This window comes from Ovis aries, chromosome 6, assembly GCF_016772045.2.
Source record: "Ovis aries strain OAR_USU_Benz2616 breed Rambouillet chromosome 6, ARS-UI_Ramb_v3.0, whole genome shotgun sequence".
NCBI classification, from domain to species: domain Eukaryota; kingdom Metazoa; phylum Chordata; class Mammalia; order Artiodactyla; family Bovidae; genus Ovis; species Ovis aries.
Window position 1 is genome coordinate 38,140,444 of NC_056059.1, and position 27,009 is coordinate 38,167,452.

General features: G+C 34.6%; 1 protein-coding gene across 1 annotated transcript in view; it reads right to left on the reverse strand.

The window, feature by feature from the left end:
* Positions 1-27,009, reverse strand: part of LCORL (ligand dependent nuclear receptor corepressor like) — a 170,330-nt gene that overhangs the window by 87,822 nt on the left and 55,499 nt on the right. The window contains 2 exon segments of the mRNA XM_042251264.2: positions 17,489-17,618; positions 18,515-18,594. Coding sequence (XP_042107198.1) covers positions 17,489-17,618; positions 18,515-18,594 — 210 coding nt within the window.

Sequence of the window (27,009 nt, forward strand, 5' to 3'; positions counted from 1 at the left end):
AGGTCAACTTATTTATTTTCATTATGCTTTTTAAAAATATTTTAAACTTTAAAAATAGTTTTAGACTACAAAAAAGCTTCAAAAGCAATAAAAAAAAAATGCCCTGTAAATTCTTTCCCCAGCTTTTTCTTAATGTTAACATCCTACATAACCATCAAAACACAGAAGTTAGTATCAGTACAATATTATTAACTGTAGATTTTATTTGGAATTCATCAGTTTTCCCAAGAGAATCCCCTTTCTATTCCAAAATCCAATCCAGGATTCCACAATGCATTTAATTATGATGTTCCCTTAGTCTCCTCTAATCAGTGAAAAGTTTTGTACTTTCCTTGTCTTTCATGATATTACACATTTTGGATGAGTAATGGCTGGATGACATCACGGACTCGATGGATGTGAGTCTGGGTGAACTCCGGGAGATGGTGATGGACAGGGAGGCCTGGCGTGCTGCAATTCATGAGGTCGCAAAGAGTTGGACACGACTGAGCGACTGAACTGAACTGAATGGTCAGTTATTTGGAAGAATGTTCCTCAATACAGCTGACGCTTTCTCACGTTCAGTTCAGTTATGCATCTTTGGCAATACTACAGAAAGGATGTGCATTTCTCAGTGCATCGAATCAGTGCACCAATAAGACTGGATGTGTTTTAAGACTGATGATGCTACCCTGGAAATCTGCTGGGTTTCTGTATTGCAATGCTTCTCCTCCTCTCTTCATAATTAATACCCTGGGGGAGATGCTGTTAGAATGATATTCTGTTTCTCATCAAAATCTTGCCCACTGATTTCAGCACTCATTGCTAGATGCAATGATTGTCACTGTGGCGTTCTAAGGGTGATTTTAAGTTCCTGCATTCTTTACATTTTAAATTGGAATTCTTTTGTAAGATAGAGCTGTCCCTTCTTCATTTATCTCAATGTGAAAAACTGAATACTGATTTTACTCTATGGATTATACTCTTATTTATTTTTTTCCTCAAGTTGTTCCAGTTTTGACCATTAGCAGCTCTTTCAGGTTGGCTGGCACCTGTGTCCTACCAACTTACTTTTTATCGAGACTTCCTTACTTTCTGGCTTCTTGGGTGGCTCAGATGGTAAAGAATCTGCCTGCAATGCAGGAGACCCAAGTTCAATCCCTGGGTCAAGATGATCCCCCGGAGAAGGGAAAGGATATTCACTCTAGTATTCTGGCCTGGAGAATTCCATGGACAGAGGAACCTGGTAGGCTATAGTTCATGGTGTCACAGAGTCAGACATGACTGAGTGACTAAACACACTTTTAATTTCTGGTACTACAGTTCAGTTCAGTTCAGTCGCTCAGTCATGTCTGATTCTTTGTGACCCATGGACTGCTACACGACAGGCCTCTCTGTCCATCACCAACTCCTGGAGTTTACTCAAACTCATGTCCATTGAGTCAGTGATGCCATCCAACCATCTCATCCTCTGTCATCCCCTCCTAATCCTGCCCTCAATCTTTCCAAGTATCAGGGTCTTTTCAAATGAGTCAGCTCTTCACATCAGGTAGCCAAAGTATTGGAGTTTCAGCTACAACATCAGTCCTTCCAATGAACTCCCAGGACTGATCTCCTTTAGGATGGACTGGTTGGATCTCCTTGCAGTCCAAGGGACTCTCAAGAGTCTTCTCCAACACCACAGTTCAAAAGCATCAATTCTTCAGCGCTCAGCTTTCTTTATAGTCCAATTCACACATCCATACATGACTAATGGATAAACCATACTCTTGACTAGATGGACCTTTGTTGGCAAAGTAATGTCTCTGCTTTTTAATATGCTGTCTAGGTTGGTCATAACTTTTCTTCCAAGCAGTAAACGTCTTTTAATTTCATGGCTGCAGTCACCATCTGCAGTGATTTTGGAGGCCCCCAAAATAAAGTCTGCCACTGTTTCCACTGTTTCCCCATCTATTTGCTATGAAGTGATGGGACTGGATGCCATAATCTTAGTTTTCTGAATGTTGAGCTTTAAGCCAACTTCCTTACTCTCCTCTTTCACTTTCATCAAGAGGCTCTTTAGTTCTTCTTCACTTTCTCCCATTAGGGTGGTGTCATCTGCATATCTGAGGTGATTGATATTTCTCCCGGCAATCTTGATTCCAGCTTGTGCTTCATCCAGCCCAGCATTTCTCATGATGTAATCTGCACAGAAGTTAAATAAGCAGGGTGACAATATACAGCCTTGACGTACTCCTTTTCCTATTTGGAACCAGTCTGTTGCTCCATGTCCACTTCTAACTGTGGCTTCGTGACCTGCATAGAGATTTCTCAAGGTAGGTCAGGTGGTCTGGTATTCCCATCTCTTTCAGAATTTTCCACAGTTTATTGTGATCCACACAGTCAAAGGCTTTGGCATAGTCAATAAAGCAGAAGCAGATGTTTTTCTGGAACTCTCTTGCTTTTTCAATGATCCAGCGGATGTTGGCAATTTGATCTCTGGTTCCTCTTCCTTTTCTAAAACCAGCTTGAACACCTGGCAGTTCACGGTTCACGTATTGTTGAAGCCTGGCTTGGAGAACTTTGAGCATTACTTTGCTAGCGTGTGAGATGAGTGCGATTGTGCAGTAGTTTGAGCATTCTTTGGCATTGCCTTTCTTAGGGAGTGGAATGAAAACTGACATTTTCCAGTCCTGTGGCCACTGCTGAGTTTTCCAAATTTGCTAGCATATTGAGTGCAGCACTTTCACAGCATCATCTTTTAGAATTTGAAATAGCTCAACTGGAATTCCATCACCTCCACTTGACTTCAGATTCCAGGATGTCTGGAATTCTGGTACCACAAGATGCTGCAAATTCATTTTATATTTTGCCAACCCCAGCCATGGAAGCAACCACTTCTCCAAGGAGCTTTGGTTCTCTTGACTGAAAAAGTCTTATTATATTAAGGACTTATATCAATGTAAATAGAATTCCTACACTTCAGGGGATCATCTTACTTAACCCCTGACTACATGCACAGATGATTTTGGACAGCACCATTTTACAGCACTGCTCCAATATGGTTTTATTTTTTTTTTTGGTGGTTGATCTAACAAAACATTCAACAACAATAAAGGAATGCCTTCTACTAATAGTCTAAAACACTTCCAGAGTTAACAAGGACTGCGTCAAAGAAATGGATGCAACTGCAAAAATCAGACTTGTTATAGTTTTATTTCTATAACCTTCCAGACACATGTAAGGCCTGAAACCCTGGAACTTCAGTAACTCCAACAAATGACAATGCCAGAGGTACATAAATATACCCTAATCTAGGTAGACACTGAGCATTACTCCACCAAAGAGTGAGTGCTTCTTTTACAAATAAACCTCAGCAACAACAACCACTACTGCCAGAATAATAAGTATGCTTTTTAGAAAAACAAACATAGATAAAGTAAAAAAATAGCCAACATTTACTACAGGCTCACAGATGGCTTTGCAGAACTTTAAGAGTATTTTAAATTGAAAAGTGAAATATATACAGAGTAAATCAGGGGCCATTGGGCTATAATATGCCCAAATAATACCAGAAGTTCAAATAATACCAGACTATTAGAGCATGTGATCAGACTCACAAGCATATTTGGCTAGTATATTGTTCCAGGTGGTCATCAGAAACACTGGTAGCCTAACTTAGTATGTATAAGACAGGAGCAACCCTATGAGGGTCCACTTTAACATGTTGCTGGCTTAAATATAAAATAAATTTTCTTATATACACATAAAAGTATTTTAACATTTCTAGTTACTATAATGTATACTCTTGATTGTGTATGCTAAGTCGTTTCAGTCGTGTCTAACTCTTTGCAACCCTAAGGACTGTAGCCCACCAGGCTCCTCTCTCCGTGGGATTCTCCAGGCAAGAATACTCGAGTTGCCATGCCCATATGGATCTAAAGAAGTAAAAAGTAACCTAAAATAATAAGTAGTTCCCAAATAATTTATATTTTTCTCTAGAAAATGTGACCTATCATTACACAAATATATTCATACAATATTTTCAGTTATTAGTATATATTTTCAAATCAGCTTTGGTCCTCTAACCAATCAGAACATAGAGGGAATAAGAAAAATGGCTAACAAGAATAGACAACTTTTCAAACTATCCAGACTGAAATTTTACTTCAAAGTGTCTCAAATGATTATTAAGACTGGTTGGTATATATGCCTGTAAAATAATTTCTCTCAAACATTCCTTTAACTTTGTTTCACTTCCTTAATGCCACATAGGCTAACAAAATATATCAACACACTTTAGCAAAAACTTTCCATTTTATCAAATAAGAAACTGAAGCACGAAAGTGACTTTTTTTGTATAAAATAAACGTTATAATTTGTATTTTATTTACCTAACCATTCTACTCCCCTAAAGTATCCAAAGAGTACTACATTTACTGCTGACAGTTCTTAAGTATTACCACTCACTTTTGAGACTATGATTGATACCTTATACTTTGATGTTAAGTTATTAATTCATCGGCTCTAAGGGCAATTTTCTTCATGATTACAAAACTTGAGAACTAAATCCTTTGTCATCTTCCTTTTTTGATTTAGTGTAATTCCAAGTAATTGATGATACTGATAATAAATAATACTAAAGAGCAGCAGTAGTTTTAGATTATTGAGTCCTTACATTAATTTTTCCTCCCACTCTTCCCCAAATTTGTTGCGGTATAACTGGTATACAAGAAAAACTACACATAAATAACATCTAAAATTTGATGAGTTTTGATGCCTTATCTCTTCAAGTCATCACAATAATCCTCTTAAGAATGCCAGAATTATTCCCATTATATAGAAATGGGGGCTTTCCTGGTGGCTCAGCTGGTAAAGAATCTGCCTGCAAGGTGGGAGACCTGGGTTGAATCCTGGGTTGGGAAAATACTCTGGAGAAGGGAACAGCGACCCACTCCAGTATTCTGGCCTGGAGAATTCCATGAACTGTGAAGTCCATGGGGTTGCAAAGAGTCCGAAGCAACTGAGCAATTTTCACTAGAGAAATGGAAACTAGTCTTAAGGAGGTTAAAAAGTTTGCCTAATGTCACACAAGGCTGAGTAAGTAGTAGAACCAACTCTAGAATCCAGGTCTAACCCCAAATTTGACCTCAACTACTGTGCCATAGTATGATTAGAGAGAGTCATTTAGATGCCAGTGCCTCCTTTTCTTATACACTTAAACAAACAAAAACAGTGCAATCTGCCATAGGGCTACTCTTCCCTGGATGGCTATTATAAACATGGCACAAGCTGGATGTTTCATTTACATTATATTAATTTGCACAATACTAAAGGAAATCAACACTGAATATTCACTGGGAGGACTGATGCTAAAGCTGAAGCTCCAAGGCTTTGGCCACCTGACATGAAGAGACAACTTGTTGGAAAAGACCCTTATGCTGGCAAAGATTGAGGGCAAGAGAAGAAGGGGATGACAGAGAATGGGATGGTTGGATGGCATCACCGACTCAATGGACATGAGTTTGAGCAAACTCTGGGAGATAGTGAAGGACAGGGAAGCCTGGTAGGCTACGCTCCATGGAGCCGCAAAGAATTGGACATGACTTAGTACCTGAACAACAACAAATGGGCACAATGATATAGTATCACCAAGGTAAGTAACTGGCTCAATATCACAGTTATTTAATGAAAAAGAAACAAAACAAACAGGAAGCAACCCATCTAGATTTGATTCCATAGTCCATGTTCTTTTTTCTACAAGAAGCTACTATTGAACACACACCACACCTATCAATGTTAAAACACTAAATTCTAAACTAATATCTTTAATAAAACTATTTTTTAGTGGGTGAGGGCAGACAACAGAATACAAGCATCCACAATTATTATGCCTCTTGTGTACATGAGGAAACTAAGCCACACAAAATGGTAAGTAGTTTACCAGAACTACATAGTGAATAAATGGTAGGGTAAGATTTTAATCCCTGTTTGATGGTAAAACTTATGTTTTTCCCTTTCCATTGATGATAGAAACATTTTAAAGACTTCATTCAAAACACTTAAGGGAGAACACACACACACACGAGTCCATATGGAGAAAAGGCAGGGGATGACTGCCACGTAGTAATAACAAATCAGTAAGTTCTAATCAATAGAACAGTCTGAGCAGACTGTCAATATAATGTACAACTAGCCAACAGCAAATAGTAAACTATAACTGACAGTTTACACTTATAATTAAAAATGATGAAACAGTAATTTATAAAGCTAATTCATTACATTTCACAAGTACAGTATTTGATCAAACCCTCTGCTAGTCCTAGACTCCTTATATCTCAGTAAGAGATATTCAGAAAGAATTAATCAGCCACTGAAGTGCCGAGAATAAGTAATTATTAAAAGAGCATTATAACTATATCATATTAAATGAGATAGACAGGAGAGCTCTCATGTTAAGAGGATATTTACGAAGTGCTATTTCTATAAAAATTCCATCAAAAAAAGAACTTTATGTGAGAGTAAAAAACTGAAAATATCGGACTCAAAATTATGGCAAGATGGAACTTGGACTTATAAAACAGTTAAGGTGATAGATTGATTCACTGTCTGCCTGATAACTCAGGTGATTTTTTACATTGTATTTTATCATCCATAAAACTACAGTATATGAAAAAAATTATCTAACAACAATGACAAAAAGTCCAGCTGACTAACACACCCTTCCTCTTCCTTCTTATTTCAACTCAGGACATATGAACTATTTCAGTCTTTAGCTAAATTTACCTTGGCTATTAAGTTTTCTTTTTTTCCTTAAAAGGTCCTGATCTTGAGATTCTAATACCACCCAATTCAACACAATGTGCTGTCTAAAATTTGGAGGCAGACCATAGCCAGGTTTAATTAAGTCTTATAGCTAAAATAACAAGAGGAACCACAGTTCTAAGAATTGTGGATTAGAGTTTTAGATGTATTATTTACAAGGACAATGAAAACGTTCTACACATATGTGTTAAAGTATATCTTAAAAAGAAAATAAGCGAAAGAATTATCATAGTGGTTTTTACTGTAAAGTCATCTAACCATCTGCTGTTTTTAGGTATATAATAACAGAGATAAGCACTGTTTTAAAAGCATATTAAATAAACGATGTGTTTAATTAAAACAATTTAAAATAATACGAAGCTGCTGAAGACAAAATTTAAAAAGAAAATAAAAAAGCAGAGAAAATCAGATCTCTAAGAAATGTAGATTTTCCAAGAAGTTAAAAAACAAACAAACACCCTTATTTTCACAGCACTGAACAAACACACACAACCTGTGACCAAGGGATTGAATAAAACCTGTAAACATCAGTTCTCATAAAAAAAAAAAACCAAAAAAAAAAAACAAGAAACCCTCTCATTTTAGAAACATATTATTTCATAGAGCAAAATTTTAAGACACCCGAATATATAGCGACTGAAAGGAGGAAACTGCGTTTGCATAATCTTTTGAGCAGGCTTCTCCTGTTATTTGCTTGGTCACCTGCCAATGCTCCTGAACCATGCTGCTGTATGGTTTCCTAAAAACTGTTTGGCAGCTGAGCCATGTTATTTTACCACACACATGTATGTATGTTCAGGAAAATTCACCTTTAAATGATTTTTCATCACTTTATCCCTAAAATGAATAATTATACATAAATTGAACAGCAAATACCTATTACATGTTGAAGAGTATCTTCTATATTTATGATTGATGTCCTTGACCAGAACTCTATTTAAGAAACTAAGACATGTTTTATAATGAATTGGGAAGAAAAAAATTATTAAAATATTCTTTGCCTCCAAGAAGTTCAAAATCTACTAAATACTATTAGGGGGATATGACAGAATAATATTTAAAATTGACAAAGAAGTTAGAAATCATTTTATAGAATCAAAAGTATCCTTTGAAGTCTCTTAAATACACCCATACAGCATATACATCACTTAAGGTCTACAGTCTCATACATTATTATGTATCACGAAACACACATCTTTTAAATATGAAAATCACACTCTATTTGCAGAGATGCTTTAAAGTACAGGAGGTGTGTGGAAACTATTAAAGACCTATTAAAAGAACAGTAAATTTACTTACCTCCCATCTCATGGTCCCTATAGGGGACCATGGATTTATTAAAGTGTTTTGATAAAAAGATACTCTCAGCCAATCAGGCTTTGGGAAAAGTATCTCAATAAACAATGACTGGAATATGCACAATCCTAGCATATTTTCTGTTAACCTTCAGGTGTTAAAAGAAATGTTGACTGTAAAGCAAAATGTCTTACTTGTTAAGGAGACTAGATTTAATGAAGTAGACCATGAAAATGATAACTGTTAACATTACATTATGATTGAGAAAATCTTTCAACTTGATGTTCATCATTATTCAGGCAAAGATAAAGGAGTCACAAATACTTGACACCAAATCTTCAAAAGAAATTTCACATCATGCATATAAAATTTTGGTTGATACAAGTTGAGTTTGATCATGATCAGAAGACTCCACACATTAACGGGTGACCAGGGGCTGAAAAACTACAAGTGAATTGAGTAGTTCATCCATTTTTAGTTTCTTAAAAATCCCACTGCCTTTCCTCTGACTTCAGCTGATGGTTCAGAGTTAGCTCCACGGATTCAGACATTCATCTGTTCACTACTTCCCCAGCTCACTCTGGCTTAATATTACTCATCACCAAACAGCAACAAAAACTAAGCCTTCATCTCTTTTATTACCATCACACTTCATGTAAGCAACTTTTATTAAACATTTTGTAAAATGGCTTTTTGATTATTTTACTAAGTATTATTGATAATCACTATGTTATTTAATACATGTTAAATAATATATGTTCCTTGGTTAAGTTACTTAAATTATGACTCGATGGACGTGAGTCTGAGTGAACTCTGGGAGTTGGTGATAGACAGGCAGGCCTGGCGTGCTGCGATTCATGGGGTCGCAAAGAGTCGGACACGGCTGAGCAACTGAACTGAACTGAACTGAACTGAAAGGAACGGTAGAATCAAATAATCTCTAAATCCCGTATCTGCTTTAAAATGCTGTAGTTTTAGCGTGGTCTTAAAAGGAAAATAAGTAGTCTGTAAAACTGAGGAATGGGGTGGCAATCACTTCCCACATGCCTGATACATAAATTTTCAAAATCAATATTATCTTTAACTCTTGAAATGTATTTTCCCCAGGTTTTCTGTAGTTTGATACCCTTTTTTTTTTTTTTAAATGGTTGCTCAAATGTTACTTGAATACCACCTCTGCCCTGGTATTCCCAATGCTCCTCTTCCTCCTTTGTCTCCAACACTTAAATATATATTTATATCCAGCATGTGTGTAAGGCAGGGGACTGTGTGTGTGTGTATGCATGTGCATACATGCACACTGAACCACAAACATAATTTACTTATTTACTGGTTGCTTCCCCTTACTACCACACAAAAGTTCATGCAGACAGAGATGTTTTTGTGTTTTTTCTTTTCACTAATATGGTACCTAGTATATAGAAGGAAGATTAGTGGAACTTTCTTGAATGAATTAACTTCTCTAATCATGGATGGGAAATATGTTTTATAAAGGCCAACTTGCTAGTTTTACTTTGGGGGAAGTCACACTCAAGGAAAGAAAGAACTAAATTAGTAGCATTTTATGAAAGAACACATGGGTGATGATATATCTGGTGAATTTATGAGTTACTCAAGAAAATCAGAAAAATATTCTAAGAAGATTCTTAAATGATATTACTAAGTTAATACAAAACAGCTAAATAGTACATAGTAATTACAGTAACTGTTACTTTTACATAAAAGTGCTTTTTCCAGTTCAGAACTCTGATTATTTTGAATAGCATATATAGATTATTACATTTATTTATACACAGGCCAATTCCATTATCTGCCATACTAGAGACAAAGTACAGGGAAGAAATATTACCCAGGGACAGATGGTGATACAAAAAAAAAGGGCCCCAAATAAAATTATACTCTTCTGAGAATTAGGTCTTCCCTCTCACCTAACAGACTACATTTTTAAAACTTAATTAGAATGTGCAAAGAAATAATTTAGACAGAACTCCTTATATAAAGAGAAATGGAAGAACCACTGCTTCCTCAAAATTTAAATTATGTCCTTAAAAGGTTATCAGGGTTGTATAAAACTACTGAAAAGAATAATTCAATGACCAAACATTTCTGAAAGAAATCTGGAATCACTTTTATTTTCATTATTTAGGCTGATTCCTAGAAGACTTTCTTATCACATACAGGGACTCATTAAAGACTGCTAAAAGATCTAGTATACTGTAAGTCATGCTTTTAAAACAAACATGATCTTTTAAATCATGATTTTAAAGCATTACTGCTGAGCTTTAAAATATTCCTTTTCTATATCACTCAATTAAGTTATTGAGTTTTGACTGCATCATATACAATTCTAAGTGCTAGGGATATAGCATAATAAAAATCCCGTCTTACTGTTCTTATATTGTAGAAGTAGCAGAGACAACAAACACATTAAAAGAGGAGTTAGTTAGAAAAACAAACAAACAAAAAGCAGAATGGTAGGAAAGACTGTCTGAAAGAATTATCATAAACAGGGTGGCTGGAGCAACAAGTGATCAGGGCCAAGGGTAATGTTTGGTAATACAATGGAGTGCAATGCTCAGGTGCAAACAAGGATTCTAGACAGAGGTAACAGCAACAGCAAGTGAGAAGACCCTGAGATGGCAATAAGGTTAGCACATCAGAGGATGAGCAAAAAGCCAGAGTCTGCAAAAGAATGAGCAATAAGAGATTTGGCTGAAAAGGAGGCTAAACTAGGCCATGTAGATCAAACATCTGATAGATTTTACTCTAAGTGACATGCAAAGCCACTGGAAACTTTTGGGCAGAGGAATGATGTACTGGTTTGGGCTTCAGAAATATCATTTTGTGTAGAAAAATGAACTGGTCGGAAAGAGAAAAGTAGAAAGAGAAACAGTTCGGAGGCTCTTTAACACATATTGACAAGGGGATTTTTGCAGAAACTAATGCTTGTGGTGTTAATATGTCTCTGGTCAATATCAAGTAGTACATGCCAGAGATGAAGCATCTTGGATTAGAGTGGCAGCAATGGAAATGGTGAGACACGGTCACATTTAGAATAGATTTTGAAGGTAGAACAACAAATGGGAGTTGATGATAGATTGCATGTGTGTATAGAGGATACTGAGGAATCAAGATAAGTTTCTTGTTTTGGGGACTAGCAACCAACTAGGGTCAAGAGTGACACGTTTCACAAGATAGGAAAGGTTGGGACAGGAGAAGTTTGGGAAAGTAAAATCAAGAATTCTGTTTTAGAGAGGCCATGTGAAGTACCGATTAGATATTCTAATGAATACCAAGTAGAGAGATATAAGAGAGAAAAGCTAGAGAAAAGATTAGGATTAGATATAATCCTACAATATTCAGATGTCACCAAGACATACTGACTGGATGAAATGAAGTTATCAAGTAAGAGAAGCCATTTAAGAAGAAAAGACACTGAGGACTAACTCTTGGGCTCTTCAATATTTAAAGGTAAAGAACACAAAAACCAGCAAGAAGCATGTGAAAGAAGTAATTTGCAAGACAGGGGGAAAAGAATTAAAAGAATATAATATCCTAGAAACCAGGATTAAGGAAGTGATCAACCCTATCACTGATGAATGGTGAAAATCTGAATAAGGTGAGAATTGATTAACTTTCCTCTAAAGAGTACAAAATGGAATTGCCAATGAAAATGATAAAACACTTTCAGCAGGGTAGTAGAAAAGAAAGTCTAATCAGGATGAGTTGAAAAGAAAAGGAGAACAAAGTGAAGATGGTAAAAGCACAGAAAATAAGTACCTACTGTGTGTCAGATGCTAGAGATATCTCAGAAGGAAAAAATACAAAAATCCAATTCTTCATGGTGTTTAATACTAGCAGATGGAAAAAGACAATGAATAATACATTTAAAAAATAAGCAAATTATATAATGTTAGAAGGTAACTGCACTACAAAAAGGAGTGGTGGTTTTTAGTTGTGAAGAATTTGAGGAGAGGGATATAAAATAACTACCTAGGTATTTAACTTTAGTCAAGTTCAGCTGTTCCAGGGCAAGTGTATAATATATGGGGTACAGGGTCAAAATCCAGATGAGGTTCTGGCATGCAAGTATGAGAAAGGAAAAGAGAGGCAAGGAAGTTAAGATTTTATAGAAAGATGATTACAGCAATCAAGTGCAATATCTGAAATGAGTAAGGAGAAAAGTGAAATCATGAAATAATGACTAGTGAGAAGTGGTATGGTCAATAGATTGGGGGTTGCAAAAAGGTTAAAAAATATTAGGATGACTATTAAAATAAAATGGTAGTCAGAAATAGGAAAGGTTGAAATTATATTTGGGAGGTGGCAAAGGTCTAGGGATGATCATCAGAAAGGTGGCTGGAGTTGAATGGAGGAAAAGATCATTAAAATGGAGAGGTCAAGTAACTGAGAAGCCAGAATGTTGAATGAATCAGCTGCATAGTACTTGAAGTCACCAAGAACTAAGACAGGAGGAAGAAAGTGAAAAAAGTTAGTAGAGGTATGTAACATGATGATGTGGATGGAACAGGTAGATGTCAGGTGCTTCATAGAAGCTCAGGGTTTTGAGTGAGGAAAGTAAATAAATGATTGGAAAGCAGCTATAAAGATCTCAGAACTTGTCAATTTTATCACTCCTGTATTACATAAAGCAAGCAATTAAAAACATTTAGCAAGAGAAAGGGCTACAAAAGCATCTTTTATGAATATACAGGTTTCACCTAAAGTAATAAAGTAAAGGGAACATTAAGAGAAAAGACTGAGGATATAGGGGATTGTTGATGAAAGATCATAAGTTTCAGAAAACACAGTGGAAAAAAATATGGGTGCTTGTAAAGGTGTAACTGACTAGTCAAATTAGAGATTAAAGAAGACAAAAGGAGATAAAAGAATCCAGGTAATGGTAAATGAATAATCCAACAGTCTGTCTTTAATTCCTACTATGGATGGTGTCACAGGCAGAAAGGTGACTAAAAATGCCTAAGATCTTAAATCCAGTTATAACTTTTAGTGTGTTCTTAGAATTTCATTCATATCATCTATGTATATGGCAAAAAAAAAATTTTTTTTCATGAACACCTTTGGATTATGACTCATAATGATATATGGATTATTTTACCACACTAACATACAGTTCGGAGAAGGCAATAGCAACCCACTTCAGTACTCTTGCCTGGAAAATCCCATGGGTGGAGGAGTCTGGTAGGTTGCAGTCCATGGTGTTGCTAGGAGTTGGACACAACTGAAGCGACTTGGCGGCAGCAGCAGCAACATACAGTTCCCTGAGAGTTCCAAAAAGGCAACCCACATATAAAGAGAAAGCCAAGGGGCCTTCCCTGGTGGCTCAGCTGGTAAAGAATCTGATTGCAATGTGGGAGACCTGGGTTCGATCCCTGGGTCAGGAAGATTCCCCGGGAGAAGGGGATGGCTACCCCCTCCAGTATTCTTGCCTGGAGAATTCCATGGACAGAGGAGTCTGGTGGGCTACAGTCTATGAGGTTGCAGAGAATATAACACTTTAAATTCACTTTTTCAATATATGACCACATGGTATCAGAAAGGTGCATTTGTATAATAAATACCTAGGGTATGAATGAATCAGGTCAAATTTACATAGCCATTCAAAGATACCTGCATTTAGAGAAAAGCAATCTAAAAGATTTAATACTCCTGTTTCTAAGAAGTCAAATGTTTTAGTATCAGACATAATCCAATTAATTAATGAGAAGTATTAATATTTATTTCATGCAATATTATAAAGCTTAAAAATTAAAAGTTTAAAGGGAAAAAGATTTGTGTTCAGAAAAGGCATGAAAAACTTTATATAAAACCTGGCTATCAATTAATTTCAGGGGAAAAGATTGGTTAATAGCAGCTTTCAACTATATATCAAGAAGGGCTTCGAAAAGAAATGGCCAGAATAATAGTTAAATGAATGTTAAATATGTGTTGTTGGGGGAGATGGGGGGGGTAGGGGGGTGGAGGATAAAGTAGGAAAAACATCATATTTTGATGAAGGAAGGCTTTATTTTATTATATACTTAGCAGTATGATTAATTCAGCTACAATGTGTATACTATCTGTCCAATTTAGTTAAGTAGGCTTCTTTAATTGAAAAATAAAAGATGAGATATCTTCTTGAATTGTAAGCTAGTGATTTACACTGCTTCAGGTGATCAGAGAATATGAAGCCTAAAGTCAAAATAATTTAGTTTACATCCTATGAGGATAGCTTCAGAAAAGGCATTTTATATTTATATGCCTATGTTTATCCACATTTCAAAATAAACATATTCATGCTAAACATACATAGTAATAAATTTAAGTACAAAGAAGAAGATAAACTATATATACATGCAAAACAATTTTATCCTTCAAATGGAACAAATATCATACCATAAGTATGTGGAAAAACTGGAACATATATTAGTTTATCTTAGTGCTCATTCATCCATTCAAGAAATATTTATTGAAGATACAAGATGTGACAAGTACTATTCCATATACTGAGGATTCTGCAATTAACAAAACAAAGTCCCTGCTATCATGGAGGTTTCATTCTACTCTAGCACTCTACATAAATGTGCAGGTTAATCTCTACAAGGAACTCAATTCTGAAACATGTCTAAAGAATATACAAAATTAGTTGAAAATTCACTTCTACACTAAAATATCCCCTCTCCCTGACTATACTTATTCAACCCGCAAAGAGTATTTTTGACTAGCTTCTATTATAAGGGATTGTCCAAACTGTATTTAGATTAAGTAATAAGCTTTTCCAATTACTAAATACTGTAAGGGAACTAATCATTAAAGCTCTTCATACGAAGGCAAGATGGAATGCTTTGTATTTCTCATAGGTCCTCTCTAGCCTTCCCAATTCAATTAAAATAATCCTAATTCTAGGCTGTTAAGCAGTAGAAAACAGGAAGACTTTTCTACTTAATACTTAGAATCTAAGTGCTCTTCACATAAAACATCTTTGACCTTTTAAAAATTTCTTCCCAGGGTTCAAATGTTCACAACACAAAACTTAACTTCTCTGAGCTTTATTATCTTTATCTGTTAAGATGATAACAAGAGTATCCATCTCTCAACAATGTTTTGCTATTAAACGGGCTTAGTGTTCAATCATGATTGATGACATCATAATTGGTGACATCAACCATAATAATTATCCTAAGTGTGAGTTCTCAATAAAGGTAATATATCATCGAAGTCCATAAAACTATAGTTAGGAAAGATAATAAACAAGCTATAATAAGAATATTAAAAGATTTCTCTGTGTTTTGGCAAGATGATCACATGCTTATGTTCCTCAAACTAAGCAACAGATTCAAAGTATCATTAATACTAATGTTACTAATATCCAGAATTCCTAAAAATGACTGACTTTGTGAAATGTTCAGGAATCAAATAAAAACTTCACCAACCAACAACAGGCTTCTATTAGCATTTTATTTGCTTCCAAAGACTCGGAAATATTTCCTATCTTTAAAAACACATTTTGTTTTTTTTGCCTTTTGTTTCAAAGTTAAAGAACTTACTAAAGAAATAAATGCATAAAGGAATTAAGACCATTTAAAAGATACTGTTACTATCTTCCAGCCACATCCTGGTCAGACCATACTGGAAATCTCGAAAACTATTTCATTCATAGAAATTAAAAACAAACAACAGAAACAAAGCCAAGTAAACAAGTAGAAAAGTCCTTATGTTTAATTAAATCTGGAAGGTGATGATGGACCACAAATAAAGAAATTAACAAAGACAAAAATACTAAAGACCTAAGGTAAGGCAAAAATACTACTAATAAGAACCTTTTATTTAAAAACTCTGTGATCCTTCAAAGATCTCGAAGAAAAACAAAAATCCCCAAATGGAGAGGTCACTAAATATCCATGAACACTCACCCAACCACTGGTAGGAGACCTCTTGAAGACCCAGATGCTTGAATCAGCTGAAATAGTACCAATTTTTTACTGATTACTCTTAATAGGGCAATGGAGCACAGGTTAACTCCATACTATCAAATATTAAAAGTTACTATTATTAATTTCTACCTACTACCATTACAAATTACTCAAAGGAGAAGGAGACTGAGTAATGAGTTCTAAGATGAGTGAAACTTTCTGCATGCATGCGTGTAAATGCATACATTTCCTCCAGCTCTCTTTGTGATGTAAATCTGAGACTGTAATTCTTCTCATAAGTGTAAATATACAGGCAGAATAAAATTTTCTAAATTAATACAAAATCCTTAAAGCATGTAAAGTATTTTTATATTAGTTCATGTAGAAAATTTTTTTAAAATTTTGTTTTTTAAAGACAATGACAATTTCTCAATATGAGTTACTTTAATTACACACAGGGAAAGATTTTCAGTCCTTTACACTTAAAAATATATATAGTTCTTAACTTTAGGCCTTTTAATATGCTAATTATTCTTCTAATCAGAGGATTTTCATATTTCAACACATAAAAGAACTCATAACACTAAGACTGAACAAAAGCCTCCTTTCTCAAAGGTAAGGACAATATTCAACATTACAGATTAAAACTTGAAAGGTACCTATTTAACAGAAAATATCTGATGTTACCTAATTCAAAAGAGTATTAAAAGCACTATCAATACTTAGATGAAAATACAGTATCATTTTCCTCATCTCTGGAAGCTGGGAGGTAAGATGATCTTCCCACTACCACCCTGCATTCCCCCTAAACCATCACTTATTCCCAAGGTCTATATGGTAAAAATTAAAGACATTCTACTATTGCAGAAATGGCCAAGAAAAAAAATGGAAGGGTCTATATTTCTCTAGTTTTCTCAAGTAGCTTAAGATATAAAAACAAATTCTGCCTGATACATATGTATCAAGCAAGGAAACACATGAAACAACCCTCATTTTGATTAAATGTTTAGATAGACAGGAAGCAAAGAAGAACAGTGACATTCTAATAGCACATTCAAGCTATCAAAGAAACACTGAAATCTCAAGCCAGCAAATATACTACCAACCTGGCTGATAAATGATTTAACTGTTACATTTCTATAAACAGTTTTGCAATATATCTATCACTTATTGAACACAAAAGAACTTTTGCAGTCTTGAGAAAAGCAACAAAATAAGGAAGACCAAAAGCATACAAAATTTTATTCTGCCTACAGTAATTAACAACATAAAGTCAAGGAGAGATTTCAGAATGGTGAAAAGGAGAGCCTAGCAGAAGGCTAGCCCTGTGACTGCAAATCCTAATGCCTTAAAAACATGGAGAAAAACTAAGGACAAAGAAGGAAATAATCAAGAATGGAGTAGAGACTGACATATTAAAAACTCGTATGCGAGAAAAATTCATACATTTTAGGTCTCTACTACAAATTTTAAATGACAAAGTATATCAATATTACCTTTCTTTCGAAAGAGTGCATTTAGGTAATTTTCTGCTTGGCATTCAATCTTTTCAGTGTTGGACTGGCCCTGAGATGATAGCTCCTCTGTTGGTGTTGACTGTGAAGAATCAAGAGATGGTATACAATCCTAAAATTAGAAGAAAACATCATAAAAAAATCACTTTTTATTTAAACATGGGACTTCATTAAAATGGCAAAAAGAAATTCTCTAAATGGTCATTTGTTCTGTCTTTTAAATATATGAAATTATATACAAAATATAAAATTTGGGGAAGGAATCAGGAAAAAAGAAATTTATCTTTGATAGAGGGCCAAACTAGCCTTATTTCTTAGCAAAACTACTGTCAAACAAGAGGAAGAGGGAGAAAAGATAAAATATATTGTTAAATAAATTCACTATATAGCATGCCAGCAATGAGAGTTTGAAGAACAAAGCAGATGTTTACCCACTAACATGACCAAAATGGGTGCAAGTTCTCCAAGTTCCCATTTCTTTTCCGCCATTCTCACAACAATATTAAAAGAATTAGGACTTCCTACCATACAAGATGATTCTACTTGTCTAGTTTATGCCCTATTTACAATAAAAACTAATAATTATTTCACAGGAGACAATTATGATATCCAAAAGACTTCAAGAAAAAGTAAAAATCTAAAAAATAGTACTACATTATCTTCCAACCACTGATTCCTAAGAAATCAGACTGTAAGGTAGTCTCAGATCAAACTAGGCTCACCTTTGTCAACCTAAATATGAAAGAGAACTGAACTGAACTTTATGAGTCAGGAGTTTTAAGAAACAAATGTGAAATAAGCAAAAAAGATGAGTATATTGGGATTTTCACCTGCAAGTTAAGCTAAATGTTAGACTTCTAACATGAGGCTTCAAAATATTCTTATTACCAAAATCAAGTATTTAAATTTCACTCTAAGTCCCAAATTCTCAGAACAAATTAAGTTTAAAAAATTTGTGTTACAACTGTGCAATTAGTTTAGAAATAATTTCATAGCACTAAAACTTACACTGACTGCTTCTCTTTGTAGGTTACAAAATGAACATTTTTCATCCATAGACCAGTCAGTCAGCTCTTCTGGTTCACAGTCTTCAAAAGAGGGAAAAATATTGATTAAATACACTAACTTTATATAAAACAAATAAAATTACCACTCTCCACAGCAATGGGTCATATAAAAAAGCTAACTACTAAAAGTAAGGGGGAAAGGCCTAAAAAAAAAATTAAACTGGTGACATTTAAAAAGAAATATGGAGAGTAATTTTGCACTATTATTGGACAAAGTAGCAAGAACAATGAGCTGGCTATAAATTCATTATCCAACAATAGAGTTTCAACACATTATTTGACCAGGGGATTTCTGCAGTAACTAAACCTGTAGCATTAATATGTCACTGGTTAATAATGTGTTAAGTATCATTTAACCTTCTGAAATACTCAATTTATTATTGTCTACTAATTTTTATTTTCACTATGAAAGAAATCAAAACAGACAGGGAGATATGGGATAAGGGAATAAATTTGGCACAAATGACAATATAAAACAAAAATGGAATAAAGCACCAGAAAAACCTACAAATTTGAGAACATGGAATGCTGTCCAAGAAAATTGAATAGAAATCCACTACTAAAAAGTCAGATCAGATTTTTTTATTACATTGCTAAAGGATTTGTTATAAAAGTTAGGGTAAAAAACAAGTAAACAAGTTATGTTATTCAATACAAAACATGGATTTTTTTCACAAGAATGTTCCTTATAATCCAACTACTGGAATATATTAGAGAGTTCGTGGAAAACATTTTCAAATGAAGGAATTTTATGAAGAAATAATAACATTTCTATCCTAACTATACTTGGTATAGACAGAGATTTTTCAAACTTACTCCTTGCAACAGAAACTCCCTCCAATTTCTTTTCCCAAATAATTTAATACACAGAACCTCAAATACAGAAACCATCATCATCTGAGGCAGCTACATTAGAACTAATTGGAAAAGCACTGGTGTACCACAGTAATTTCTCTTATACTTTTGAAATGTTTAATGAAATTAAATACTTGTTTTCTGCTAAACTACAAAGGAAATAAACATTCATCTTTCTGGAATGATAATGAATAAATACTAGATAGGTTCAGCCTCTTGCATTAATTCAGATACACAGGTCAGAATAGAAGATATATAATTTGTTGGAATATAAAGAGTGCAGTGATAGATTCCTTTCATTTCTGGCAGTGGTCCAGAAATATTCCCATTATTTATTTAAACTGGGAAAGAATAGGGAATGGGAACATAAGATCCAGGATGAGTAATGGAAAGATGACTGGATTTGAAGTCTCCAAAAATCTGGAATGGAACCTACTAGTTATAGCCTTGCCAAGCCAGGCTTTTAATTTCCACATATGTAAAATAAGGATTCTGTCACCTAACTTATTTATGACCAATTTTTAAAATATTAAAATATTTTATAAACTACAAAACATCATGCAAAGGCTAATTATTAATCAGGTAGAGTCACTAGTCATTATTTTTTAAATTCTGTACTGACACATGTATTTAATAAAGTTAGTTTGCAGAAGACAGATAACTTTAATTGAATATTTGCTTAAGAAAACTGATCAATTTGTGTAAACAATCTGACAATCAAAAGGTTTACATAATCTATACAATTAAAAACCCAGAACTGTAGTTATGCAGGTTCATAATTTTTTCCAACTTTTACCCTGTCATTATATCAGAATCACAGACTCATCCTCTTGAATGTAAGACTATGCAGTGTCTCTTATAGAGAGTGAGGCAAAGCTTTCCGACCAATGAAATGAATATATAAGAAGTGACAGTATACCACTCTAAACAGAGGCTTTAAAAGACATGGCAAATTCCCCATGGCAATTATCTTGAACTTTCACCATCCAACATCAGAAGAACTTGCCCCATAAAGCCATTATCCATTCAGTCTGGAACGTGGGGTCATGAGGAGATGTAAACCCCATCCACAGCCTAGACTCCAATGAATAGTCACCCATAAGCATGAAATAGATTTTGAAGCTGTTTGTTATGCAGCATTACTGTACTAAAACTTGACTCATATGCCAAGCATAATTTTGATAGATCAAGGAAATCTTAAAGCTTTAAAAATTATGGCCTCAAGAACCAGAAATATGAAAGGACTCCAAGCACTGGGATTTTTTTTTTTTTTTTAATATTTGTTTGGCTGTGCCAGTCTTAGCTGCAGTATTCAGGATCTTCAGTTGCAGCATTTGGGCTCTTAGTTTCGGCATGTGGGATCTAGTTCCCTGATCAGGGATAGAACCTGGGCCCCCTGCCTTGGGAGTGCAAAGTCTTAGCCACTGGCTAAGATTAGGATTTTTGAAAAACAGCTAGTAGGTCTGGAAAAGGTGTTTTTGGAAAGTCATTGATATTGTAAAGAAAGAAAGAAAAAAAAAGTCATTGAAAGGTTTCATAAAGCTTAAGTGAAAAATACGTTGACTCAAGGGACAACTTTGGGTTAATTCAGACAATTACCAGTTGTAAAATAAAATTGGGCATGCTGAGATAATCCTTATTTATTTTAGTCACTTTAGGTGAGTTCTTCAAGGAAATTTAATTAAAATAAATGCCTAAATAGTTAAATAAATGGCACTGAATATTCAATAATTACATAAATGCCATTAAATGTTACTATGTTTGGAAATATATGAATTTACTTTAAAATATTTACTCTTTATATAGCAACTTTTAATTTTCAATCCAAATAAATGCTGGTGGTATACATTTTTTATATATAGGAAAAGCGATTTTGAAAAATCACCTGGAGGCCAGACTTCTCCCTCTGTCCAGGTTGTCCTTTCAGGTCATAAAAATTAAATAAGCACTACAACAAAACACATTCATTTTATCTCTCAAACAAAATTTGACAATGAATCAGATAGTCATCTCTAAAATAAGTTGTCTCTCATTTTGAAATTTAAATACCTGAAGTTATAAGCTGAAAAAGGTCAAATTATGTACCTTATACAACTAGCCTTATTAATAAAGGCAATGTCATATATGAAAACTGATAGTAAATGAATGATCAAAATCAACCTTTCCACCATGTATATATATTCTTGTGGTCAAAGTCTGGCTCCAATCATTTACCTAATCTATCTGGGAAGGTAACAGACTTTGAAATTAGAGAGCCTTGTACTGAATCATGGTCTTTCCACATACCAGATGTGGTCTTGGGCAAATTACCTTCTCTGAACATCAATTTCCTCATCTGTAAAATGAGGGTAATAATGGCATCTTAAGGCTGTAGTAAAAATTAAATAAGAACATATGCAAAACACATTAAGTCCAGAAAATGTTACTTTCATTTTCTTTTAACTAATCACACTTCTTTTGAATGTTTTTATTATCTTCAGTACCCTCTAACCATAAAAAATAAATCTGGAGTTCCTAAAGACAAAGCTCAATGAAAAATGATTAAAGAGAATACTGAAACTAGATTTTTCATTAAGATCACAAGATAGTGATTATAACTTCGTTAATTTTGATAAAAGATACTGAACAGCAGGCAATATAATTAAAAGATAATCTTTAATTATGAACTATATATTAACTAAACTGAAATTACAGAGAAGAGAAAAACTATGATCTCATCTTCTAGAGAATAATGATTAACATTTTGCAATATATCCTTCCAGTTTATATTTTATGCCTTCTAAAAAATTAGGATCAGTTGATTTTTTTAAAAGATCAATAAAATGATAAACCTCTAGCCAAGTTAAATGAGGGAAACAAGAAAACAATAGAAATGAAAGATGGGCCATCACTATTGATCCTATGAACATTAAAAGAATAACAAAAGAGTATTATGGACAACATTATTTCCCCACCAATTTGGGTAAAATGGACAAATTTCTTGAAAGACACAATCTATCAAATCTCACAAAAAAATACAAAACCTCAAAAGGCACTTATCAATTAAAGGAACTAAATCAATAATTAATAGCCTCCCCAAACAGAAAGCACCAGCCCAAATGGCTTCTCCATAATCTGTTCCATAAAACAGAAGCAGAGGAAATATTTCCTCATTCTTGACTTCAAAAATCTGTCTGGATACCTCACTCAAGAAGATATGCAGACAGCAAAAAAGCATAGGAAATGCCATGAGAAATGCAAATTACATCAAGATACCACTACACACCTATTAAAACTGTTAAGTCCAAAACACTGACGACACGAAATGCTGGTCAGGATGTAGAGCAAAAGGAACCTAAATTCACTGCTGGTGGGAACACAAAACAGTACAGCCATTCTTGAAGATAGTCTGACATACTCTGTCCAAAGGATCTAGTGATCATGCTCCTAGGTATTTATCCAAATGAGTTGAAAATGTATGTCCACACAAAAACTTGCACACACATGTTGAGAACAGGCTTAATCATGATTGCCAAACCTAGGAAGTAATAAGGAAGTCTTTCAAATAGGTGAATGGATAAGCAAACTGTGGCACATCTGGACAAGGCAGTTTTATTATTTTGTTCTACTTTGTTTTATTGTACTTCACAGATACTACACTTTGTTTTTTTTGTTTTTTTTTTTTTTTAAAACAAACTGAAGATTTGTGGCAACACTGTGCTGAGCAAGTCTATCAGCACCATTTTTTCCAAGAGCATTTATTCACTTTGAGTCTCTGTGTCACACATTTTTGTAATTCTCACATTTCAAACTTTTTCATTAATATATTTGCTATGGTCATCTGTGATCAGTGATCTTTTAACTATTATAATTGCTTTGGGGTGCCAAGAACTGAGCTGATATAAAATGGCAAATTTAATCAATCAATGTTCTATGTGTGTTCTTTATTTTATTGAAGTATAGTTAACTTACAATGTTCTGTTAACTTCTGTTGTACAACAAAGTTATTCAGCTATATATATACACACATATTGTTTATATTCTTTTCCATTATGATTTAATCACAATCACAAGATATTTTATATATTGTGCTATACAATAGGATCTTGCTATTTATCCATTCTATACATAGTGGTTTGTATCTGCTAACCTCAAACTCCCAATCTATCCCTCCCCACCCACTTCCTCTTGGCAACCACAAGTCTGTTCCCTATGTCTGTGAGTCTGTTTCTGTTTCATATATGAGCTCATTTGTATCATATTTGAGATTCCACATATAAATGATATCACACTGCATTTGTTTTTCTCTTTCTGATTTACTTCACTTAAGTATTTGTATTTGTTTTTCTCTTTACTTCACTTAGGGTAATCTCTAAGCACATCCATGTTGTTGCAATGGCATTATTTCATTCTTTTTATAACTTAAGTACTATTCCATTGTGTATATATACCACATCTTCTTTATTCATTCATCTGTCAATGGACACTTAGGTTGCTTCCATGTTTTGGCTATTGTGAATAGTGCCACTATGAACACACAGTTTAGTGTATCCTTTTAAATTACAATTTTGTCTAAATGTATGCTCAGAAGTAGGATACAGGCTCATTTGGTAACTTTATTTTTATTTTTTTGAGGAACTTCCATACTCTTCTCCATAGTGGTTGTATCAGCTTACATTCCCACCAACACTGGAACAAGGTTCTCTTTTCTCCACTCCGTCTCTAGCAGTTGTTATTTGCAGACTTGCATCTTCTCATGTGCCTTTTGGCCATCTGCATGTCTTCTCTGTAGAAATGTCTATTTAGGTCTACTACCCATTTTTCAATTGGGTTATCTGGTTTTTTGTTGTTGTTGAGTTGTATGAGATGTGTGTATATTTTGGAAATTAAACCCTTGTTGGGTTTAACTGTTGGTCACATAATTGCAAATATTTTCTCCCACTCTGTAGGGTGTCTTTTTCATTTTGCTTATGGTTTCTTTTGCTGTACAAAAGTTTTTAAGTTTGATTAGGCCCCATTTGTTTATTTTTGCTTTTATTTCTATTGCCTTGGGAGACTGGCCTAAGAAAACATTAGTACGATTTATGTCAGAGAATGTTTTCTGTATGTTCTTTTCTAGGAGTTTTATGGTATTATTTCTCATATTTAAGTATTTAAGCCAAGCTGACTTTATTTTTGTGTATGGTGTAAGGATATGTTCTAACTTCACTGATTTACATGCAGCTGTTCAACTTTCCCATTACCACTTGCAGAAGAGACTGTCTTTTTTTCCACTGTATATTCTTCACATGAGTGTTCTGACTATACCACCAAATAGCCTGTCCCCAATCTGTCTCCCTCTCATTGGGCCTTATTCCCTGAAACACAACAATATTGAAATCAGACCAGTTAATAACCCTACAATGACCTCTAAAAGTTCAAGTGAAACGAGGAATAGCAAGTCTCTCACTTTAAAATCAAGAACTAGAAATGATTAAGCTTAGTGAGGAAGGCATAAAGTTGAGATAGCTAAAGGCTAGGCCACGTATAACAAACAGCCAATTTGTGAATGCAAAGAAAAAGTTCTTAAAGGAAAATAAAAGTAAACATATAAATGATAAGAAACCAGAACAGTCTTATTTCTGATATGAAGAAAATTCTAGCGGTCTGGGTAGCCTGCCACAATATTCCCTTAGGGAAGTAAAGTCGCTCCGTCGTGTCCGATTCTTTGTGCCCCTTGGACGGTATAGTCCATGGAATTCTCCACGCCAGAATACTGGAGTGGGTAGCCTTTCCCTTCTCCAGGGGATCTTCTCAACCCAGGGATCAAACCCAGGTCTCCCACGTTGCAGGCGGATCCTTTATCAGCTCAGCCACAAGGGAAGCCCAATACTAGAGTGGGTATTCTTAAGCCAAAACCAAAGACTTAAGCCAAAACCAAAAATTCCCTTAAGCCAAAGCCTAATCCAGAGCAAGGACCTAATTCCCTTCAATTCAATGAAGACTGAGAGAGGTGAAGAAGACACAGAAATCTGAAGCAGCAGAGATTGGTTCACAACGTTTAAGGAAGGCAGCCATCTGCGTAACATCAAACAGCAAGCTTACCAGAAAATCTACCTAAGACAATGAATGAAGATGGTCACAGTAAACAATAGATTTTAAATATAGACAAAACAGCCTCATATTGGAAGAAGATGCCATCTATGACTTTCATAGCTAAACAGGGAAGTCAATGCATGACTTCAAAGCTTCAAAGGACAGACTGACTCTTTTGTTAGGGTCTAATGATGCAGATAACCCAAAGTTGAAGCCAATGCTCATTTACCATCCCCAAAACACTAAGTACCCGAAAGCCAAACTGTGCTCTATAAATGGGACAACAAAGCTTGGATGTTGACAACATGGTTTACTGGATATTTTAAGCTCACTGTTGAGATCTACTACTCAGAATAAAAAAATTCCTTTCAAAATGTAAACGTGACTGCTCATTGATAATGCGTCTGATCACGCAAGAGCTCCAATGGAGGTGTACAATGAGAGTTATGTTGTTCTCATCTGCTAATACAATAACCATTCTGCAGCCCATGGATCGGGAATCATTTCCACTTTCAATTCTTATTATTTAAGAAAAATATTTCATACAGTTGCCATAGACAGTGATTCCTCTGATGGATCTGGGCAAAGTAAACCAAAAATTTTTGAAAAGGAATCACCATTCACCATGAAAAACATCAATGATTCAAGGGGAGAGGTCAAAATATCAACATAAACAGGAGTTTTGAAACAGCTGATTCCAACCCTCATGGATGACTTTGAAGGGTTCCACACTTCAGTGGAGAAAGCAGCTGCAGACGTGGTGGCAACAGCAAGAGAACTGGAATTAGAAGTGAAATGTGAAAATGTGACTGAGTTATTACAAACTCATGATAAAACTTCTTTAGCATAAGAAAAAGGTGCTTCTCATGAATGAGGAAAGAAAGTGGTTTCCTGAGATGGCATTTACTGGTGAAGATGCTCAGAAGATTGTTGAAATGACAACAAAGGATTTAGAACATCATATAAACTTAGCTGATATAGCAATGGAAGGTTTTGAGAGGACTGACTCCAATTTTGAAAGAAGTTCTATTGTGAGTAATAGGCTATCAAATAGCAATGAATGATACAAATTGTGAAAGGAAGAGACAATCAGTGTGGCAGACTTCATTGTTGTCTTATTTTAAGAAATCACCACAGCAACCACCACCTTGATCAGTCAGCAGCCATAAACATCAACGCAAGACCCTCTACCAGCAAAACAATTATGACTTGCAAAAGGTTCAAGAGACGGTTAGCATATTTTAGCAATAAAGTATTTTTTAACAAAGTCACACTGTCTTTTTAGACATAATGTTATTGCATCCAATAGACTACAGTATAGTGTAAACACAACTGTAAAAAACAAAAAGTTTACATGCACTGGGAAACCAAAATTTCATGAGACTCACTCTAATTGTTACTCTCTTTATTGCAGTGGTCTGGAACTGAACTGGCAATACCTCTGAGGTATGCCTGTACACTTGGATAAGTCTTTGCTAACACACTGAGAAAAGCTACTATAGCTTATATAACTAACTATAAAATAGT